A 15,424-nucleotide genomic window follows, 5' to 3' on the forward strand; every position below is an offset into this window, starting at 1 on the left:
AAGCAGAAAGTGTCCTGGACTTTGAGGACATTGTTGGATTGCTACAATAAACCTAGGTTCACCTCCTTGTACTCTTCTTGTTATGTGAAATGATGTCACTAAGGCACCTGAAAATTTCTAGGGTTTAGCCCAGCATGCAGCTGCATGTATAGCAACTGATATGAGAACAGAAGTAGATTTTGGACACAGGAAGCCCATCTCTGCTTTAGGCTCACAGGCCTCTATTCAGGACTTCAGAGTTGTGTCCTTGAGCATCTTCCACCTTTGACTGAGTATACAGTTGTTACTCTTCACCCAGGAACAAGGGTAAAATATAGCAAATCACAGGAAAATAGAAACTTACAAGATTCCAACTATCCAAAATATCACTCTACTATCTGAAACAGGAACAATAATGATACATATTGCAAGTGAGTTTTAGATCACACTACAAAGATTCTTTTCAAAGGACCCATATTCCATGTCTCTGCATTGTTCTCACACAACCACTCACTGACCTTTGTTTGTGCTTCTACCCGGGACTTTAGTTTGTACAAAAAAATTTCACCCCACCCCCAACATACTCTATTTTATGAATCTTTGTATTCTCAGCATCCAGTAGAGTGCCTGGTGCCTAGTAGGACCTTGATAAATGGTCATGGTATGGAATTAAAATTGCTTAATACCCCTCCTACTGAATTGCTATCAAAGTTTTAAGCTTCTCAGGAATTATGAGAACATGTTAATATTTTTCTGATTTTGAGATATGAATTCTTAATAATTATTAAATTTTAAAGAAATGCAAATTGCTGAGGAGATAAAGTTTAAGAAGTTGCTCATAGAGAGCAGGTGTTCAACAGATAAATCAAACCGAATGGATTTGGCTTTTTAAAAAGCCATATGTTTGGGGCAAATGTAACTATGGTTAAAGTAAAATAATATTTTTCACTACATTGTTCTTGTAGCAAGAAAAATTTAATGATTTTTTTGAATATGTCTGGTTTACAACTAGGGAGCAAGGAAGGAGTAGAATTCTATTGTTAAGTGCTTCATGTTGTCATAAACTTAGGATATCTGTCCAGATCATGGCTTCTGAGTACAGTGAGTTGAATTTATAGGGAAGTCTCACTCCCTGACATCAGTGTTAAATGGAATTTTGCTTAATGCAAAAATGCCTTCCTTCTGGAAAGATTGTATTGAAACCCACAGGCTCTTACTGCAGTTGAGACCAAAGTAGAATGATATCCATAATTAAACCTGTCCCTGAATGAATTGGATAAGGATAGATACAAAGAACTGAGGAAAAGAAGTGGCAACCTAGTGTTAGAGTGTTCTATATATATTTTTCTCATCTTTTGGTTCTACTTTTAAGGAAAGAGTCAAGAAATTTAAAGGTAATCAGACCTCATTGTTCTTTTTGAAATCATTAAAGGTAATGATTAGGCATTAAAAGGTACTAAAAGCAAATGTTCATAATTTTCATTCAGCAAGCCCTTCAAAATCACAGGAAACAAATAATAAAAATAATTGCTATAACAATAATAACACTTTGTTTGTTTAACCACACTATTCCATTTTCTTTAATTGTAGCTATATATAAACATTTTCTTAGACTTTCTCTGCTGCAATTATTCTAAATGGCCTTTATGCCTAGCATAATAAGAAATTATAATGAACTGAAAACTCATTAGCAATATATTCATGAGGAATCAAAATAATTTCAGAATTCAACAATAACCTAAATGTAAATTTTTGTTTATTATAATATGGTAATCATTTATAAAGGCAGTGAACTAACAACCAAAATACTGTAGAGTACTGAAAGTTCTAACTTGTGTTGCCTGCAACTATCTAAATAGTATCAACTTTTAATCTTTATTTTGTCATGGTGATATCATCTTCTGACGTGGAATGTAATCTTGGAATGGAAAGAGAATTTTATAGATCTCTCTCTCCAAAAATAGTTGATTAGAAGAGTCCTTTAAGATAAGAAAACAAAAAAAAGCAACACAATTTTTGTGTTGTCATTTCCTTCAAGTATATTCTTGTTCAGCTTTCATCTTCCGGATTAGCCATAACCTCTGTAAGGGTAGGGACTGTGTTTGATTTACCACTGAGTTCCCAGCACCTAGCAAAGCATCTGGCACATACTGAATGAATATAGCTGAAAGAAATCAACCGCACACAAGGTTTTTAGTTCTTCCTGTGGTGACCAGCAGATCTCAAAGCCTTCTAGTTACAGTTCGCTTTTCTTCTCATACCTTTTTCCAGTTCCTAGAGGAATCAAGGCATTGAAGAAATGAAAGTGTTTTCTCCTGTCAGACAGGTTAGGGAACCCTCTGGGGTAGGTCAAATATGTGCAGATTCAAGAATATGTCCTGAATGTTGGTTTCAAGGCTTGTTCCTTACTTTATGATTTTTCTTCATTCCTTAAACATGAGTGATCAAAGTGCCATCCAATTCAGGGACTGGTTAGTGTGTTCCTGTTAACTAAGACTTTATTTCATTAAAAATACACAGAATGAGCCTGTTTCCATTCTCTTATGGAATTCAAGCTGCCATTATTTGACTTTATTACTGCTTCATTTTACCAATATTCCTTTTATCTTAAGTATGGTTTCCTCTAAAATTCATTAACATCAAAAAGATTTTAAGTACTTAAACTGAACATGGCACTGTACAAAGAGGCCCATACAAACCAGATATTTGCTGTTTAGAAAATGAAACTCATAGACATAAAACAGAAATATTTGTGAAATTTAAGGGCACCTGGGTGGCTCAGTCTGTTGAGTGTCTGACTCTTGATTTTGGCTCAGGTCATGATCTCACAGTTGTGAGATCAAGCCCCATATCAGGCTCCATGCTCAGTACAGAGTCTGCTTGTCCTTCTCCCTCTGCTCTTCCCTCCCTTCCCTGCTTGCACTTTCCCTAAAATAAATAAAATCTTTTTTAAAAATTATGAAAACTATATATATATTTTTAAAGATTCTATTTATTTATTTGACAGACAGGGAGCACAGCAAGGGGACAGGCAGAGGGAGAGGGAGAAGCAGGCTCTCTACTAAGCAGGGAGCTTGATACAGGGTTGGATCCCAGGACCCTGAGATCATGACCTGAGCCAAAAGCAGATGCTTAACCAATTGTGCCACCCAGATGCCCCGAAATTTATACTTTATGCAAATGAAGGCCATTCTCTGAATTTACTTTACATGATTAGTAATTGCTAATACTTATTGAGTCCTAACTATGCCCAAAACACTGTGTATAAAAGCACCTTACACGCATCTTCTTCATTAAGCACCCAACAACAAGGAAGGTGAGGTATCCCATGTTAGGTTCCCATGTAAGGAAGGTTCATACAGCTGTGACATTAATTCAAGTCTGGCTCAGAGACCAGTTCCATAACCACTCTGACCTACCCCTGCCCTCTTATAACCTTATAACCTCTTCTCCCACACATGTCACTTACTAACAGCCAAATAAATGTACCAAATCAGCATTCAGAGGAGCAACTGTCTGGAGCAGGGCAGGGATTTGTGATGGGCGTAGATGTAGTGACAGAAGTGCCTTAAGTTAAATCCTTGGGGAGCTAGATACTATTGGCTTGAGTCCTGTTTAAAGAGGGCAGCCCTGACCGAACAGAATTATCAATCAGATTCAATTCCATTCTAAAAGTAAAATCTGGAGAGTTGAGATTCCAGACCGCTTAAAAGAGCTCTTTAATGTGTAGATAAACCTTACTGAAGAATGTTTATGCTCCCTGATTCCACTTCATATTTCTGTCCTCCCTTGTCTCCTCTCATCACTTTTCAAATCAAATCCTAATTAGAAAAGACGATGCAGTTGTTTCTTGTGCCTCGTCAGCCCTGAAGCCACTGCCAGCAGGCTAATGCTTCCAGCCTCTGCTGGAAGTGCTCTCACAAAGGTCAGCAATGATAACAAACCATCATCATTGTAATAACACCTAGTGCTTCTTGTGGATTTATTGGGCTCCTAACACTGGGATCAGAGTTTTATTTACACTGGAAGAACCACAGGATTGTACAGGATTGCAGAGGTTTTGGCTTAGTTGAGTCAGTTTTTAAAAAATTAAGTTGACACTGAAATTTCAGAATATTTCAGCAAAAATCTCAATTTTTTTAGAGGTACTGTCCTGTTAGTGACAGACCAAACAGTGAAGCCCCTGTACCTGGACCTTCCTCACCTCTCTCATTTATGTCACTTGCTTGGCCCCGACAGGCACATGATTTACTACCCGCAGTTTACATGGGTATTCTGGTAGGATTTGGGTGTTGTCAGGAAAAGACCCCTCTTAAATTAGCCCAGGATAAAAGGTGGATGTTATTAAACAGCAACCCAAAACAGGAACCGTGGCACACCTGGATTCATGGAAACTAAGACTGGAACTAAGACAGCTGTCAGCCTCTTCACTGGCGCTTCTAGTTTTCACTCCACGGGGGCTTCGTTCTCCCATCACACACTGACTCCCTCTTAATTCATTTCAGTTCCTCATTCCTTAACTTGGCCCAAAGCTTCTCAACCCTTGTAGCATCTTCCTTTATGCTCCTACTACTGATTACCTTAGTCTTTAGATTTTCCAACTGTGAATTCCTGAAAGAGGACTGACATGTATTTTCAAGTCTGGTCATGAAGGTCATAAGTTGCTCTCAGGCTGCAGTAGGTCACACTAAGTACACAGATAGGGTCCAAACATCTGCACCCAGGTGGAGTGGGAATAGCCTCCAAACAGATACTCTAAGGCATAATTTGGAGAACATCCAAAGCATAATTCACACTAATAACAGTCGTGAATGATAATTATTATTTAGACTCACTTTATAGACATGAAAACTGAGGCTTAGGGAGGTGACAAAATTTGTCCAAGAAATTAAGTGGTAAAGCTGGAATGTGAACACAGGCTGCTGACTAACGAACTCCAGGCCTCCATTTCTATTATCTTTCTTGACTTCTAGACTGAGTAATGTTCTTGATATTCTCTGCTTCCTGAAGCTTAGAACTCCTGTCATGCATTTTGTGATACTGTACCCTTTGGGTTTTGTATTTTTTCTGATGGCTCCTCCATTCCTTTTAGTTCTTTGTTCTCTTTTCAATTTTTAAATGGAAGCTTTCTCCAAGGAACTCTTCATGGCTCTTTTCTGTTTCTTTCTATACTTTCTGTTTAGGCAAATTCATATACTTTTACATATTTGGATACAGTCAGATACTATGGTTTCTTAAATTGGGGTTTTTGGGCACACATGCCCTCCCAGCCTACCCAAGAGATTTGTGGATAGAATTTAGGGAGTTCATGAACTTGAATGAGAAAAAAATGAACATATTTATATTTTCATTGAACTCTAACAGAAATTTATTAATTCCAGAGCACCTGTCTGGCTCAGGTAAGCATCTGACTCTTGATTTTGGCCTATGTCATGATCTCAGGCCTAGTGTTGGGCTCTGTATTCAGTGGTGGTTGGGTGGTGGTGGTCTGCTTGAGATTCTTTCTCCTTCCCCCTCTGGCCCCACCCCCACCCCCATGCACCTGCACCCGAGTGCTCTCTCTCTTGCTCTATAAAATAAATAAAAATCTTTTTAAAAACATACTAATTCCTTCAATTATGAATGTAGACAAGTTACTGTAATAGCAGCAAACATCTGTGATTTTGTTTCCAATAGAAATCATAGGTATTTTAATATTTTCCAACCATTGCAAATATCTTACTTTATTTTTTCCCATTATACTTTAAAATCATTGTAGCTTACTTCACCCCTGCCAGAATGGCTAAAATACAAAAAACCACAAGAAACAGCAAGTGCTGGCAAGGATGTGGAGAAAAAATAATTGCCTTTCACTGTTGGTGGGAATGAAAATTGGTGCAGCCACTGTGGAAAACAGTCTGGAGGCTCCTCAAAATGTCAACAATAGAACTCCCATGATCCAGTAATTGAGCTACTAGATATTTACCCCCAAAAAACAAAAGCACTAATTCAAAGGCATGTGTACCCCTATTGTTACAGCAGTATTATTTACAATAGCCAAATTATGGAAGCAGCCAGGTCTCCATTGATAGATGAATGGATAAAAAAGATGTGGGATATATATATATATATATATATATATATATATATATAATGGAATATTATTCAGCCATAAAAATAATGAAATATTGCCATTTGTAACAACATAGTTGGAGCTAGAAAGTGTAATGTTAAGTGAAACAAGTCAGAGAAAGACAAATACCATATGATTCCATTCATATGTGGAATTTAAGAAACAAATGAGTAAGAGGGAAAAAAAGAGAGACAGAGACAAGCCAAGAAATACACCCTTAATTACTGAGAATAAACTAATGGTTACCAGAAGGGAGGTGGGCGGGGGGGATGGGTGAAATAAGTAGTTTACACAACATTATATATCACTTATATCTCAATTAAAGGAAGAAAAAACTCACACTAGCCAGGTCTATCCTGACCTGGGATAAAAAGGGGCTCAAGTCTTAGGTAATGCAGAAGGGTTACCTAAAGCCTTAGTGACCTACTCAATTTTCTGAGTTCTGTCTTTAAGTTTTGGTTTGTCTGCTTTATCTGCAGACTTTACCTATCAGATGGGCACCTAATCCTCCCTGTGGTATGATACCCTGGTGTTGATCTTGGACCTCTAGTTTATATCCCAGATTGCTTTCTACTCTCACTCACTCTTCCATGTTGTTTACTAACTCTGGGTCTCAACTCCACACTAGCTGTTGTGGGTTCCTGTACTGTTAACACTTTGTCCTGGATACAGTTCTAAACTTTTTTACCAGCATGGAATAAAAAGAACTATAACCAGAATGATCTTAAAGTATAGCTCTGATCATATCCTTTGCTTCCTTGGAGTGCTTACAGATTCACTTTAAACTTCTCAGTGAGGGCGTTTTGGTTGCAAAAAACAGAAACCTATTTGAGGTGGCATAAGATGAGGAATTTATGATATGGATACAGGGCTATTATGTAGGTCTTAAAAACAGGGATGTAGGAACAGGTTGAGCCATAAACATGGATTGGCAAACTTTATCTGTAATGGGCCAAATAGTAAATGTATTAGGTTTCACAGGCCATATGGTTTCTGTCACTTTGCCATAGACAATATGAAAAGAAATGTGTTCCAATAAAACTTTATTCATAAAACATACAATTTGCCACTCAGGTCATAATTTTAGGATCTCTGGACAAAAACAAAAACATCAGGATTCTCTGAAACTCATCTCCATCACTCTCCAGGCATCTGCTTTGTTGCTTTCTTCCTATTGACTGGCTTCTTCAGCTTCTCCTGCTCTCATGTTGAAACGGCTTCTGAAAGCTCTTAGCTTCCAGATCTCAAGTTAAAGTTTAAGCTTTCTCTTTCTTTGCCAGTGCTAATTCCAAATCTTAGGGTAGGGATATTGCCTGGTCTACCTTGGGTCAGGTGTTCACCTCTAGACCAACTGGCTTGAGTCTTGCTATGTGAACAGGTCTTTGGGGCACACCCGTACAACCTCTTAGATCAGATCTGAGAAACAGATTTCACAAAAGAGCAAGGAGCTGGGCAGACAACCCAGTGGGAGTCTCCTGCTGCATTCACTCAAACCTGCATTTTCCACATTGTTCCTATTAACCCCCAGATATCCTTTTCTGAAGCACAACCAACTCCTTGTTGATCTCATAAACCGCATATTCTTACCCTGCATTCCCCCTATCTGCCAGCAGATATTCTATTCATCTTCAAAATCTCTTCTAAAAAGCCACGCTCTCCTCTATATCCACACAGCAGTCTATTGGTACAGTGTGTCTTGTTCTGTTGCTATTTCTGTACCTGTCTTTTTGTTTTGCAGACAATAGGTTCTCTGCTGACTGAGGAAATGACTTATTCAACTTTTCATCCACTTTGGTACCTTTCAGAGAATAGGCTCTGAGTTTCTATTTGTTGAGTTAGTTTAACCATATCTTCACAGCTGAATAATTCCAAACTGAAGAAAATGTTGACTTTTAACAGTGGCAGTTACATAGGAAACACTAAGAAATTATTTTAAATTTCATAAAATATTCATTTCCACATGTGGGGTAGCCACATTAAAGTGTATATGCAGAGAGATATTAATTACAGCAAAAGTAATATTTAGTTATTGTTTATAAGAAATTACGTCCCATTAGGATTGAATCTTCCGTTAATGTACTAAATTCAAAAGAAATACTACAGAAATGACTTAATAGGAAAGGTTAGAAACTTGAAATATTAAAAAATGCTCTAAAAAGCAAATCTCCAAAATGATTAGTATCTGTGCAAGAAATGTACCAAGGAGCTAGAGACTTCATCATCTCATTTCTTTCTTTCTGGAACTATTAATTAACATTGTTCCCAGAACTCAGCTAAATTCCCCCGCTGAAAGGCAGAAAGTAAATACAGTTGGGAAAACTGGTTCATTCCACCAAACGGTGAGAGGCTTAAGCTTTTGTGAAACAGAAAACACTTGCTAAATAACTATTCCTAAACTATTAGCAACTACATAAAAGCTTTTTATTTTAACAGCATCCTCCTGGGAGACTGTGCTTGGAATGTGCATCAGGTCTGAAAAAGGCACAGATTTGGCTCATTTGTAAATATGAGGTGCACAGAGGCGAAGCCATTGTGTAGAGGAGGGCGTGGGGCGGGTGGGGTCCTGATGCCCAAGGCTGATAGAAGGATTCTAATTTCCCTTGGTATTTTATTTTTTCTACTACAATTACAGTTTTGCAAAGAAAAATAAAATATCGGTTGTGCTCTCATCTGGCTTCTCATTTTCAGCATCTACAGAGGAAGAAAACGTCTCATTTAACTAAAAGAATCAATCACCTTTCTGCAACCCCCGGAGCCGCGGGGCACACGGAAGAGCGCCCAGCCCCGCCGCCCTTACCACGCCCCCCCCGCCGCCCTTACCACGCCCCCCCGCGGGGAGAGCCCGGCGCGCCCCACCCCGCCCGCGGCCGCAGGTCGTCAGGGCTTGCCCCGCGCGCTCGCGGCCTGAAGACCGCAGGTGGGCGCCGCTCGGTCCCGGCCGTCGGCGTTCCGCGTGGGGATGCTCCAAATCAGAGAAGCCAAGCTGAGACTCTGAACCAAGCCTTCTCGCCTCGTTTCCTCCCCCCGCCCCCCGCACGCCCCTTGTCCTCGCGACCCCTTGCCACAGCGTCTCCCAGCCTCTCCCTCCAGCCACCTGCGTGTGTGCGCGATTGTCACGCAGCAAGGAGGGGCTGGAAAGAGCTCAGTCCACTGGGCGCTCCAAGGAGAGACCGAAACTACAACTCCCATCACGCCCCGCGGCCCGCTCCCTCCTCCTCCCCTCCCCCCTCCTCCCGCGGCCAGCGGCCGGGAGGCTCCGCGCTTTCATCTGCGGACCGGCGGGAGGGAGTCAGGTCCCGGCGGTCTTCCCCGACCCGAGCGCTCTGCCCGGCGGCGGCGGCGGCGGCGGCGGCGGCGGCGGCGGCGGCAGCGGCGGCTCCTCGAAGCCGAGTTGCGCCTCCGCGTCCCCGCCAGCCCCGAGACCGCTGGGGCAGACGGTCCGTCCCGGCGTGCGAGAGGATGGTGATCCGCGTGTTCATCGCCTCCTCCTCGGGTTTCGTGGCGGTGAGCACTGCGGGAACCCGCAGCGGGCCGGGCGGGGTCCCCGGGGGCCCGGGGCGCCGCGCGCGGGTCCTGCGGGGGGCGCGCCCCGGTGCGCAGCGCGTGCGGACGCGGCAGCCGGCGCGGGCAGGTGACCCATCGCACTTGCACAACAATGAAAAGGGCGGGGAGCAGAGGTGGGTGGGGGCCCCTCTGGGAGGCGGCCTGGGAGCGAGACAGCGCTGCGGGAAAATGGAGTCTGCGGGAAGCCCCCAGCTCCAGCAGTGTGGCTGGCTCGGGAATTTGGGGAAGGGGTCCCGCTTCCCTTGGTGTTAGTTCCTCCGGATTTGGGACATTCAGCCTGGTTCTGTTTTGTGTGACCAGCTTTTTTCTAGGCTGCTTAGTTACCCAGCTCCTGAATGAAACAAGTTCAAGAAGGGACTTGCTCTCTACTCTCCCTTCCCTCCCCACCCAGTACATTTCTTTAGTCTTATACCTGCGCAAAGAGAACTGTCAACTAGGCTTGTCCTGTCGTGCCAGGATTTCCTTGTTTGTTTTGTCTTTTTTCTTTCTTTCTTTTTTTTTTCTACCTGGGATGCTATCAAGATTTTTACATCGTGATGTAAACATGGGTGTTTGGTTTCTTTCCCCTTGTAGTGCCATGGTCAGTTTCATCTTGATGTATAAATTGTGGCCTCTAATTATTTTAAGCTGTTTTGTTGGGTCGAGATTCTTGTTGTTTTTTTTTTTTTTTCCTTTTAGGAAGAAGAGAAGTTAAATAGCAAGGTGTGTCAGACTGTAAGGAACAATTCGGTAGTATACTTGATACTGCGTAGGACATGTAGCAGTATGTTTTACATGATGATTAAGACTTAGTTTCCTTAGTAAGAGTTAAGCTATAGATTTAAGAGGTTCCTTGGGGAGATACACAATCAGACTAATCAAAAATGCAATATTGATTGCTTAAAATTTGATCTGGTCAGTTGCCTGCCCAGCAACAACCAGAGTGTTTCAAAATTTGTTTTTGAAGCAGGTGCGACAGAGTATGGAATAAAATATTGTTTATAAAGCCTTATACACCATGGAGACTTTTTATTTAAAAATAAATCAATACTAGTACAAAAAAGACCTCTTTTTCATTAGGAACAATAGAGGGGAAACTCCAGCTTATCTTTATATGCAGGCATGTGGTGGTCCCCAGACTCCTGACAGTTTTTGTATTTCTAGTTATTTGTGGTTGCTTAGTCATACCTGTCTTTTACAGATTTCTCTACTGAACTGCACTTGTGTCAGGAAACCCATATTTTGTGGGTAGGTTTTTTTCAAATGCACGTCTTCATAAGAATGCTACAAAGCTTTTGGTTTCACCACCAAGTTGTATCCTTCAATAATTGTTGCAATAGCATTTTATTGATGATGAAAAGGCTGATCTGCCGCATTAAGAAGCCTAGGTTATGTTGGACAAGTCAAAGTCAGAACTTCGGGGAATTACTTGGCTTATCCTGTCAGCAGGTAATTTACAAAGGGGGAAGATGGTTCTGAATTGTGCATCTCTATTTCCTCAAATCCATTAATAAGTATTTATTGTCTACCTATGTCCTTTTTTAATTTTTAAGTTTACTGTTATGTGTTTTGCACATGAAGCTGGACTTAAGAGACCTAAGTTTTAATACAGGCTCTGGCTGGTGGTGTAAGCTTGGATAAGCTGCTCTCTCTCTGCCTGAGGTAGAATGGATTGTAATGTAAACTCAGAATTACATTCTAGCTTTAAACTGCTCTGATTTCATCAGTTGGGTAAAAGTGGATAAATCCTTCTAGCAGCATTTTTTTTAAACTTTAAATTTATACATATTAATCTCAAAGTGACTGTATTATTTTCCTTTGGTGTTTTACTGTGGTGTCTCAGGTCCCTTGACTGCCCTGCCTGGTAATATGTGTTTTCACATGGTTTGATTTGAACTGGAAGACATAATCTGTTATCACATATGTACAGCCCATAAACAGTAATTATCTATTTTAATGGGCCTAACTTTTTTAGGTCTCAGATAATCCTCAGTAAGTCCCTCCAGTTATATTATCTGTTATATTAATACACAGTTTTTCTATAATTATGTAATATTGATACTTTTGGTGATAAGTAAATATATGCTTATATGCAAGAATAATGATTTCTAAGAGATCGTGAAGTTGTTTAGGTTAACTGTCAGCCTGGGCCTGGGGAGGTTAATAGGGCTTATAGCATTAAGCTATATTAAGCTTTGAAGGCAAAGCCCCCGCCCCCGGCAGTGTTGTGTTGGTCATTGGCGCTGTTTTATTTGGTGACCACCTGTGATTAGCAAGTGCATGAGAGAACAAATAATTTGATTCCAAGGCAGTTTGGCCCTAGCCGAAGTTTCTTAAACCACAAGGAAGGAATGTAACTAGAAATGGACTTTGCTAAGTGAATCTCCTGTATTTCCAAAAAGATGCTCTGCCCCAATCAGCGATAGATTTAAACAATCTGTTTAGAGAAAATCCTCATATCTTGTCTGACTTGCCTGACTTCTCCAGCTTCAACACATAACACTAACAGTAATATATGGAATAATTAACACCAAGGCATGGTTGCCCTTTTGTCCTCCCCAGCTCCAGGTAAAATCTGCTTTTATAAGGAAATAAGAGATGCCACATTATTATGCTATGGATACCTAAAAAGCAGATTTCTTATGCAACTGATAGTGTTGCTGTCATTCATATTGTAGTAAATAACATTTATTTCAGTCCTCAGAAAATAGTTTATTCCCAAAGTGCCATTTTAAAATTTAATTTATCTGGTTGTATACCTGAAAGGGATTGTTCTGGGAACTTTATTCAGGAAATAGATTAATGTGACTTTTTAATTTAAAAACATGAAAATCAGTCAATTGTTTCATTCATTCATTATTTTATTTATTCAACAGGTATCTTCTAAGGGTCTGCTGCTTGCCCAGCTCTGTTCTTGTTCTTGTGGGGAACTGGAGGAGAATAGAGGATGTGGTCTCTGCCCTCAAGGAATTTAGGTGGGGACCGAGTGGGGAGATAAGATAGGAAAGCTAAAACCACCAGTAATAAAGTACAGCCCAAGGACACTTGGCTCTTTCAGAACACATTATCAGAGAGAAATAATATAGGGGCAGAGGGATACATTGCAGAATGTCAGATAAGGAGGGAAATGTGCCAGAAATCATAAAATATGCATGTGGGAGCCTTAGGCAGATGGCAGGGAGAGGAGTTGGGTTAGATTTGGAGCCTGGGAGAGTGCAGAGTCCACCTTGTTCAGGTTGGAAAGGGAGGAGCTTTGTGTAGAAGAGGGCAGGTGGCGGATGTCCCTGTGGACCTCATTTGAGAACAGGGTAGACATAAAGTTCTTGCAAGAAGCCCATAACAAACTCTGTAGTGCGCAGCATCTCAGTGATGGCTTCAGTTTCTGCAGCTTGCCTGCTGTCTGGAACCCTTTGTCCCCAGTTAACAAGGGATACTGGTAGGGAGAGACCCCTGGTATGTGATTTTAGATAAATCTTTACCCCTGTGCTTGCCTTGACTAAAATGTCAAAAAAAGAAATTCTTTCAATCTTTTTAAAAGTTTCTGGGCTCGGTTGAGCTGGAAGAAAACCTAAAGAGGTTTTCTAAGTCCAACCACCTAAAGAGGTTTTCTAAGTCCAACCACCTAAAATCACAGAGAAGGAAATTTGGTCATAGAAAGTTAAGTGGCTTACCCTGAGGTCATTTATGTCACTCACTGTAGAGCTAAGAAAGGGTTAAATGGACACCAGGTCTCCTGACTCCTAAATGTTTTCATTCCTCTGTTCATTCTGCGGTGCATTCATTCATGCATTGATTGACTCTTGCAGTCATCAGTCATTGAAAACCTGCAAAGTACCAGGGTCTGCGTTATGTGCTGTTAGGTGCTAGGTGTCTGTGAGGGTCAGGAGAACGGACCTAAACTCTGGCCCGTATGACACAAATCGGCGCTCTCTGTAGCTCAAAGGCTTGGGATACAGACCATTTAAACAGGGAGAATGCAGGGCCAGTGGGTTTCTGTGGAGGAGGGTGAAAGGAGCGGTATACCCTTGGATATTGGAGAGAGACCATCATGGGGAAGAAAAGATACAAAGAAATTGGATGCAAAGTTAGAAAACAGAGCTTTGTCCAGGGCTGCTGCTATACTTTCAAGTGGAGATGAGAGTAGCCGGGGAACTCATGGAAGTTGTGCTCAGAGTTGTCTAGATCTTTGTAACTGTAGAAGGCATACTCTACTGGTTTGCATGACATATAACTATTTTAAACATGCAATGACCAGGATGCTGTTGCGTCACCACAGAATGTATTCAGTGAAGCTTCACTGTGTGAGAAGGCCCCGGAAAAGAGTTACAAGGCAGTTCAAGTCAGGATATGACCATGTAGAATAGACTAAGACTGGGCAGTAATTCCTAAGTGATTCTAATGCCAGAAACTAGTGAGAGTGAGCCTGGTTCATCAACCTCTTTCTTTATTTCTAAAGATTTTATTTATTTATTTGAGAGAAAGACTGCGCACATATGGGCATGAGCCAGCAAGCACGAGCAGGGGGAGGGGCAGACGAGCAGGGGGAGGGGCAGACGAGCAGGGGGAGGGGCAGACGGAGAGGGAGAGAGAGGGAGTGGGAGCAGGAGCGGGAGCAGGACAAGCAGACTCCCCAGTGAGCGCAGATCCTGATGTGGGGCTCCATCCCAGGACACTGAGATCCTTACCTGAGCCCATACTTAACCCACTAAGGCATGCAGGCACCCTGCATTAGTCCATTTAGCTCATTGAACCTTCAGAGTCGCAGGGCAAGGTGATTATTTATTCCCATTTTGCAGATGAAGAAGCTGAAGTTAACTGCCCTGATGAGATCAGACATAGTAGATGGTGAGATCCCGAGTCATATTCTAGCTAGCAGGTGGCTCTCAAGTTTCCAGAACAGTTCTCTTCTTTGGGCACTGCCGCACCCTGGGGGAATGAGAGTTCCAGGGATGCTTGACATCCTATTGTGTGCTGGATGGTTCCCCAGAAGAACTGCCCTTGCAAAATGCCGGAAGTATCCTTCATGAGAAACAGTGCCAAAGAACATTGGCAAGTGACGATGTTGAGTGAGATTAGGGAAGTGGGAGCATATTAGTAAGAAGTGGCCAGGAGAAGCAAGAGTAAGTTGGGGGTGCAGGCAAGGACAAGGATGTGATTGTAAGGGAAGGCAAGTGCATTGATTTCCTAAGGGCTGCCATTAACAAAGTACCAAAATCAGGGTCTTACACAACAGACATTTCTCAGGGTTCTGGAAGCTAGATCAAGGTGTTGGCAGGATTGCCTCCTTCTTAGGGCTGTGAGGGAGACTGTGCGCTCATGCCTGTCTCCTAGCTTTTGATGGTTTGTTGACAATCTGACATTCCTTGACATGTAGATAAATCATTTTGAGATCTGCCTCATATTTGCAAGGCGTTCTCCTTGTGTGTCTGTCACAGTATCCAAATTTCTCCTTTTAATAAGGACACAGTCCTTTTGGATAGAGCCTACTCTAATGACTTCACCTTAAATTGATCATCCGCTAAGATCCTCTTTTCAAATAAAGTCACATTCATAGGGACTGAGGGTTAGGATTTCAGCATTTTTGGGGGGAGCACAATTCAACCCATAACAACATGGAATATTAATGGAATTTTCCCCTATAATTGGAAAGACTGTAGGCACATTTCTAATTAATGGAATTTTCCCCTTTAATTGGAAATACCGTAGGCACATTTCTTGAATCTTAAAGTTAGCAGCTGGATATGGAGTTATATGGAATTGTAGTGAATATATATGGTCTGTTATAGAAAG

The 15,424-nt window shown here is 41.5% G+C and overlaps 1 protein-coding gene across 1 annotated transcript in view; it reads left to right on the forward strand.

Moving 5' to 3' along the window:
* SH3BGRL2 (SH3 domain binding glutamate rich protein like 2) overlaps positions 1-15,424 on the forward strand; it is a 79,397-nt gene that overhangs the window by 7,944 nt on the left and 56,029 nt on the right. Inside the window, exon 2 of the mRNA XM_055329619.1 lies at positions 8,780-9,595. Within this exon, the coding sequence (XP_055185594.1) occupies positions 8,780-9,595 (816 nt within the window). The remainder of the gene's footprint in view (positions 1-8,779; positions 9,596-15,424) is intronic.

Source organism: Nyctereutes procyonoides, unplaced genomic scaffold, assembly GCF_905146905.1.
Source record: "Nyctereutes procyonoides isolate TBG_1078 unplaced genomic scaffold, NYPRO_anot_genome, whole genome shotgun sequence".
NCBI classification, from domain to species: Eukaryota; Metazoa; Chordata; class Mammalia; order Carnivora; family Canidae; genus Nyctereutes; species Nyctereutes procyonoides.